Source organism: Dipodomys ordii, unplaced genomic scaffold (assembly GCF_000151885.1).
Source record: "Dipodomys ordii isolate 6190 unplaced genomic scaffold, Dord_2.0 Scaffold171, whole genome shotgun sequence".
Taxonomy (NCBI): domain Eukaryota; kingdom Metazoa; phylum Chordata; class Mammalia; order Rodentia; family Heteromyidae; genus Dipodomys; species Dipodomys ordii.
In genome coordinates, this window is record NW_012267387.1 from 2,339,935 (window position 1) to 2,347,971 (window position 8,037).

At 41.9% G+C, this 8,037-nt stretch overlaps 1 protein-coding gene across 1 annotated transcript in view; it reads right to left on the minus strand.

Annotated features, from left to right (window-relative positions):
- The window catches only part of LOC105998739 (vomeronasal type-2 receptor 116-like), a 45,586-nt gene extending 38,044 nt beyond the window's left edge, over window positions 1–7,542 (minus strand). The window contains exons 1-2 of the mRNA XM_013033530.1: window positions 7,493–7,542; window positions 3,837–3,945 (exon numbers count right to left, since the gene is read on the minus strand). Of these exons, the coding sequence (XP_012888984.1) occupies window positions 3,837–3,945; window positions 7,493–7,542 (159 nt within the window). The remainder of the gene's footprint in view (window positions 1–3,836; window positions 3,946–7,492) is intronic.
- Window positions 7,543–8,037: the final 495 nt, after the last annotated feature.

Here is an 8,037-nt window from a genome sequence, read left to right on the forward strand (position 1 = left end):
GGGAAGGGATGGGAAGGGGAAACAAAGGAGGAGGCAACAATGCTTGATAAGAAATGTACTCATTATCTTGCCCATGTAATTGTAACCCCTCTATACAGTATTTTCACAATAAACAAAAAAGAAATGGACTCATTACCTTGCACATGTAATTGTAACCCCTCTGTATGGCATTTTCACAATAAAAAAAAGCTGGACATGAAGCTGTGTCCCAAGTGGTAGAGCACCAGCCTTGAGCTGAAAGGCTGAGCAGTAGTGCCCAAGCTCTGAGTTCAAGGCCCAGAGCTGGTATAAACAAACAAACAAACAAACAATAAATCTTGTTCTGTGATACCTAAAAAAACTTGGAAAAAAACCTAGCTTGCACTAGTTTGGAATGACAACTGAAAAACATTACCATGTTGTCTGTGGGTATAGAGTTGAGTCAAATTTTTACCCTCTGACACCTAAAGCAATAGTCTATTTATGACAAAGACATTCTAGAGGACATATTAATATCTTTAACCAATACCATCCATACATTTTACTTCCTGATTACCAACAACAACTCTTTATATTTTCAAGGAGCTAAGAAATATACAGATATTATGTGTCTATAAAAGAGCACTAATAAAATCATTAAATATAATTAGGGATGTCAGGGAAAGGAAAATCAAGTAAAAGTAGAAAAACTGGAGTTTAAGAACAAGTGGGCTGGGATGATGCCCCAGTGGTAGAGTGGTTGCCTTGCATGCATGAAGTCCTGGGTTTGATTCCTCAACACCATATAAGCAGAAAAAGCTGGAAGTGATGCTGTGGTTTAAATGCTAGAGCACTAGCCTTGAGCTGAAGAGCTGAGGACAGTGCCCAGGCCCAGAGTTCAGCCCCCATGACCGACAAAAGAAAAAAAAATAAGTAAGACATGGAACCAACCCAGATGCCCTTCAGTAGATGAATGGATCAAGAAAATGTGGTATATATACAGAATGGAATTCTATGCTTCCATCAGAAAAAATGACACAACCCCATTTTTAGGAAATGGAAAGACTTGGAAAAAATCATAGAAAGTGAAGTAAGCCAGACCCAAAGAAATATAGGTCCCATGGTTTCCATCATTTGCAATAATAGTGTACGTCTAAAATAATTTTATCAGATGAGCAAAAAAGCTCAAAAGCTATGTACAAATATAAGGTGATGCTAGGTGAAATGAAAGATATGGACATAAGAGGTCTTTCTTTGTTGTTATTGTTTTTAATGTATTATGTGATTTTTTTTGTTTCCTTGTATATTTTCCCCCTATGGTATATCACCTGTTGTCACTGTACTTGATTTTGGTACCCTGTATCTTCTAAATACATTTGTCTAACTTAGGGAGGGGAAAGGGAACAAGAAAACACTGAAACAAGGACACAGGATGTCCCATTGCAACAATGATACCCAAAAGACAATATATTGGAAATGAACTTTACAACTTGGGACAGGGGGATTGGGAAGAGGAGTGAGGGAGGTGGGAGAGAAAAGGGATAATGGAAAACAACAAGGGAGGGGGTAACAATACTCGGCAAGAAATGTACTTATTGCCTTACTCATGTAACTGTAACCCCTCTGTACAGCATCTTTACAATAAAGTAAAATAAAATAAAATAAAATAAAAACAAGTATCTAGGAGTGAAAGGAAAAAGCAGAGTTTGGATCCTTCAATGGTTCAGATCTCTTCAATAATGGGGAAGACAGTAATTGCTTGTCCCAACATCACTGCCCCCATGTGTGGCAAGCTACCCTTGTCATGCCAGTACTTGAAAACAGGTGAACGAAATTCATAGAGGTCTAGAATTTAATGTATGTCTTACAAAAGAAGACTGAGGGAAAGGGTGTAGGAATGAGTGAGATGATGAAAATGATCATATTGATAAAGAAATATTATATTCGTAAATTGTTATATGGCAACTCCTCTGGTGATGACATTTCTCTTGCAATAGGAATCACATCAGATGCTATAATTCCTTGAAATTCCTACTTAGCAGGTTAGCAGACCAGAACCTCAGGAAGTGTATAGGCACCAATAAGGAAGAACAAATCTAGGGCAGATATCCCTGTCAGCTCTGGGCCGTGCAATAAACCAGACATATAATAAAATAGAGCTTACTCTGAAATACTGACTTAATCCCTACAGTAAGATATTTTTTTCAGTCATAGGACTTGAACTCTGGGCCTGGGCATTGTCTCTCAGCTCTTCAGCTCAAGGCTAGTGCTCTACTGCTTGAGACACAGCACCACTTCTGGTTGGAGATAAGAGTCTCATGTACTTTCCTGTCTGGGCTGGCTGTGAACCACGATCCTCAGATCTCAGCCCACTGAGTAGCTAGGATTACAGGCATGAGCCACCAGCATCCGGCAGTAAGATATTTTTTAAAGTCAACAAAATATATGTCACTTCATACTTACTAAACAAACTCCTCAGACCACTGGCTTATGGGGTAGGAAAGGTGTCTGCAGCTTCAAAATACAGAACTCATGAGACTGATTCAGGTTGTTAGTAATAACATCATTTCATCAGCTGCAAAGACAGCTGGGATGGAAGAGATAGAAGGATGCTAAGAAAAGTAGAGAGGTCACAGGAAAAGCTACATGGAAGGAAACCAGTTCTCTCCTATTAGCAACAGAAAAATCTCTCAAAAGTAGAGGAGTGTCTACAAATGAATATTCAAGGAAGAGCTCAAGTCATGTAATTCCTTAGAGAGGCTAAGTCCAAGTTTAGCAAAAGAAAACACCAGAACGTGGGTACTCCAAAATAGTGGGATAAGAGAAAAGAGGTGAAAAAATGAAGAGAAGAGGGAACAATTTGGTCAAGACTGTGATGTATATCTTACAAAATTAAGAAGAGTGAGGGAAGAGGTAGGTAGGGAAGCAGTAGGTAGGGGAGGGTGTGTGAGAGTGTTCAAAGGGGTGACATTGATCAAGATCTATTGTATTATGAACTGCTTTGTTAAATAAAAATTCTTTGTACACCTACCTAAAGATGACAAGAAGGAGAAGAAAACAGATGTTTCTATTGCTGTGGAAGAAAGGGTAAAAGAGACAGAGAACAGTGATGTGTTTCCTCAGCCACTGCCCACTCTGAGAACAAAACAGTGAATGGAAATCAAATGATGAGTTACTTACCTCATATTCTCTTCTTGCTTAGAAGTATCACTGATGCTGTGCTCTCCTCCCAAAGTGTAGAGAGGGAAAAACCCAGCAATCATCAAGTCTCCATCCTTATGTGCTCTCTTTTTCATTCTAGAAAAGCAGCTTGTGCCAACCAAGAAACTGACAAAAGGGGTAAGTTGGAAAAGGATTAGAAAAGTCAAAGGAAACATTACTGCAACAAGCTGAAATTCTGGCTGGAAGCGAAGCCCACAGTGTGAGGAGTATGTATAAGTTTCTTGAATTGGTGTGTATATGTGCAGATGGTTCTTTATAGAAAGTGATGGACACCCTAACCCACATACTTTCATAACACCCACCTCTAGTGCCCAGGAGAAATGTGTAAAACTCTCAGCCCTGGGGCTCTACATCTGCGGCCTAGCATCCAGGAGAAAAGCACAGGCTGGAAAACACATTTGCAGACCCTCTTCTCCACCCCAGGTGCTATGATTTGATCTAAAACCACAGATTGTGAAGCCCCAGGGATGAAATTCTCTAGGACACATCTGTGTAAGAAAGTTTTTGCACAAAAGCCATGTGGGATGATGTAACTTGATGGTATTGGAAGATGCCACGTCAGGTGCATGTGAAATGACCAGAAAAAGTCCAGGCCATTAAGATGTCAGTCAACCAAAGTTAGTAGTGTATCACACCCCCGGGGTTGCTTCACATACCCAGTATTCATAACAGTCGCAGAACATTGCCAGGTGATCCAGGAAGGTTTCAATAACTATTCCATATGCAGAAGTCTCCACATATGCATCTGGGGAAGCAATGGTGCTGCTGAAACCAGCAATGACACATTAGTAACTCCATGTTGATGCTAAGTTTGAGTTGCACATTTGTATTCTGAACTTTGACTTTCACACAGGTAATTTGTACTAAATATGGAAACATGGATGAAGACATTGTCATGATGCACTGAGAGCTTTTCTATTTAAGGTTTTCTCAGAACATGTCCTTAGGTGGAAATCTTTCTGTCTTTCACAAACCTAAATCCATATCAAAACCAGCTCTAGCCAAGTGCTAGTGGCTTATACCAATAATCCTAGCTACTCAAGAGGCTGAGATCTGAGGACCAATGTTCAAAGCCAGCCCTGGAAGGAAAGTCCATGAGACTTATCTCCAATTAGCTACCAGAAAACCAGAAGTGGCACTGTAGCTCAAGTGGTACAGCACTGGCCTTGAGCTTAAGAGCTCAGAGAGAATGCCCAGGCCCAGAGTTCAAGGTCCATGACTGACAAAAAAAGACAAGTTTCTATTTTATACTAGTCAACATATATTGCAACCAAATCAACAGCATTGAACTATGACTTCACAATACTGTACAAAGTTGGAACAAAACTGTATAGTATTCACATAATAATTATTTTTGACAAGGTAAGAAAAAACTGGAGAAAGGACAGTTTGTTTTTCTTTTTTTCTATTTCTTTTTTCTTTCTTTTTGTGGTATTATTACTTTATTTATTTTTAATGTTTTTTATTGTGAAAATGCTGTACAGAGCGATTACAATTACATGAGCAAGGTAATGAGTACATTTCTTATCAAGCATTGTTGGCTCCTCCTTTGTTTTTCCCTACCATCCCTCCATGCCCTCCCATCTCAATGACTACACTCCCCACCCCAGCCAAAGTTGTAGTTTGTCTTTTGACATAGCGTTTCCACATAGAGCTCCCCTATGACCCAGCAATCCCACTTTTGAGCATTTACCTGAATGATCACAAACAAGACCATACTAAAGCTACAGCACAACTATGTTTATTGCAACATTATTTACCATAGCTAAGATATGGACCAACCCAGATAAATGGATGAAGAAAATGGGGTATATAAACACAGTGGAATTCTATGCCTCCATCAGAAAGAATGGCATTGCCCCATTTGCTAGGAAATGGAAAGACTTGGAAAAAATTATATTAAGTGAAGTAACCCAGGCCCAGAGAAACATAGTTTCCCTTATTTGCAATAGCTAGTGTATGTCTGAGACAAGCAGGAAAGGTCAAATAAGATGATGTTAGGCAAAATGAACCCCAAGATAAGGACACAAATGATGTTTTCTTTCTTGCTATTGTTTCTAACATATTTATAATGTGATTTTTTTTGTTGCTTTGTATGTCCCTCCCCCACGGTATAACTCCTGTTTTCACTGTATTTGATGTTGATATAATTCGTGGAGGGGAAGGGAAAAAACAAATTGTTTAAATAGAGATACAGGTGGACCCATTGCAACAATGAGATGTACAAGACGCTATGTTTTTCTTTTTTTCAGGAAATGAAGTATGGAAATTAGATATCTACTGAACAATGAAGCTAGCATCCTACCAAGAACAAACCAGAGTGGATGAAATGCTCCCATTTAAGACATGAAATTATGAAACTACCTTAAGCAAACATAAAGGAATTGCTCCATCCTACTGAAGTTGTGAAGTAATTACTTTTATGAAAACCTCAGAAGTACAGGAAGTATAGAATAGAAATATATGACTACCTCAAAATAAAAATCTATTCAGCTAAGGAACCAGTCAACAGAATGCATTGAAAACTTTTACAGAATTGGAGAGGACATGTTCAGTATATGGTGTTGATATACAAATTATACAAAGAGCTTCAAGGACACAAGAAAAACAAAAGCAAATATTCTGAAGGTATAGCAGGAGTCCAGGGCATGCCTCTTAGGGGCGTTCCTACTAGCTCCATCCTTTCATTTACCTTAGGTAGGTCTTGGAGCATATGCCAAGCCCAGGAGGCTTTTTGAATAACAAATACAGGTGTGTTCCAAGGATTTATAGAAGGGCTTATATGCCCAAGGTTTATCTGTTCCTCCACCAGAAGGTAGAGGGCTACAAGTTTAAGTTTGGTTAATGGCCACTGCTCCACTCAGATTGGGCTTCTGGGCTTCCACCTAATGGGAGGTATTGGGGGGGGCAGTGGTCTTTAGGATTGGGGGTGCACCCAAGTAGGTCCCCTATGTTCTTCTCTGTAATTATGAAAGTTAAAAAAATCCTTTTTCCAATGGTATCCCTTCCTGCACCTGGGGCAGGGTATAGGGGGCAATTTGCCCTCCCCCAGGCCGGTTGGTGGGGGATTGTTGTAAACAGTCCCTCTTAAAGTGCCCCTCCTGCACGCATTTAAAACAAGTCCCTCTCCCTGATGGTCTTGAGGTTCCTTGACCCTGGGCTGCCAGTGCCTGGGTAATAGCCTTAGTCATTGCAGATGTCTGAGCTTGTAAAGGTAAAGCTAATGATTGGGACTGGTGCTGTTGCATTCCCACATCCTGCAAGGCCACCACTCATCTGCTCAGGGAACTCTCTCTCAATCCCATGCAGGCCATGCGGTGGTCTGCATTCATCCCTTCCCAGACCAGCAGCTTTACAAACTGATCTCAGAGGTCCCCTGCTGGCAGCTTGCTGTGAACACTCTGTTGCACTCGGTCTATAAAATCAGGTAGAGGCTCACCCGGTTTTTGTCTCACTCCTGCTATGGGGGACTCAGTAGGCCCATCATCCAGTTTATACCACGTGGTAAGTCCTGCCTGCCTCAACTGGTCATGGTACCATCCAGGTATTGCTGCATGTTGGACACCAGTGGAGTAACCTTACCCTGTCCCTATTAACATGGCATAAGTAATAGGTATTGCGGGTTGAGCCTGTCGGTTATTCTCTGCTCACACTCTGCATTCCTCCTTAAGGAAAGCACACCATTTAATAAACTGAGAACTAGTAAGGATGGCTTTGGCCACATCCAGCCAGTTCTTAGGAACACTCAGGTGATAAGCAATGTCCTGTAATAGGGTCTGGGCCCAAGGAGAGTTCAGGCCATCCTTTGCCACCGCCTTGCGGAGCTCTTTAAGATCCTTAGCTTCCCATGGATACCATTCCAAGGGCCTGTTAGCCCCTGGTGCCAGATTGAATGATTCACTTGGGGAAGCGAATCCTGTGGCCTAGGGTCTGGGCTCTCTGGTGGCCCTTCCCTTCCAGGGTAGGTCTCCGAGTAGGTTACTTCCCCAGCCCTCGGCCCCTCCATGGAAGGTTGGTAGGGGTCTGGGTCTTGCAAGTCCCTCTCGCAGGTCTTGTAGGGTGCTGTACCTCCCCTCCATTCGGGGGAATAGGGAGGGAGCCTAGGACCATCAGGATCACCTGAGTCAGAGCGAGTAACTTTCACCTTCGTTTTGACTTCTACTGTGCATGTTTCAATGCATTGTCGGTGGAATTTGACCCGTTCCTTTTCCTTCTCACTTCCCAAGTCCTCCTGTACTCCTTCTAGGCCTAATATTGCCTCCTTCTCCTTCTTCTGTGTGATAGCATTACCCATACTAAGGGTTTCACTTACCCTGAGAGACCACTTAGCTTTGGCTGGTATCTTTTCCTTTCATGCCCCATGTTGGGCACCAGATGTTGAGTCTTCATCCATCCCATGAAAGATGGACAGGGTCTGAGGAAAGGTAATTGCAGCTGCTCGCCTGTTCCCCAGCCTCCCTCAGCCTGGGAGACAATCAAACACAGCGGGGAGCCAACTCAAGCAGGAAGAAACTCATTTTTAACAAAGAGCAGCCCTTTTAAAGCAAAAAAGAGTGGGTGGCATGGCAGGGGAGGAAGAAGAGCCAATCACTGTCAAGGTCACACCCTATCATGCACCTAAGCTACCACGGGCTGGTTATGCACTGAACATAAAACAAATTGGACTCTGCCCACTCTACTCCCTCTCAGTACCATCTTTGCTGCCCATGTGCCCTACAGTAAATTGGGCTCTGCCCACTCAACTTGCTCTCAGCGCCGTCTTTGCTGCAAATGTGCTCTACAAGGCAACAATACTCAATAGGAAATGTACTCATTACCTTGCTCATGTAATTGTAACCCCTCTGTACAGCATTTTTA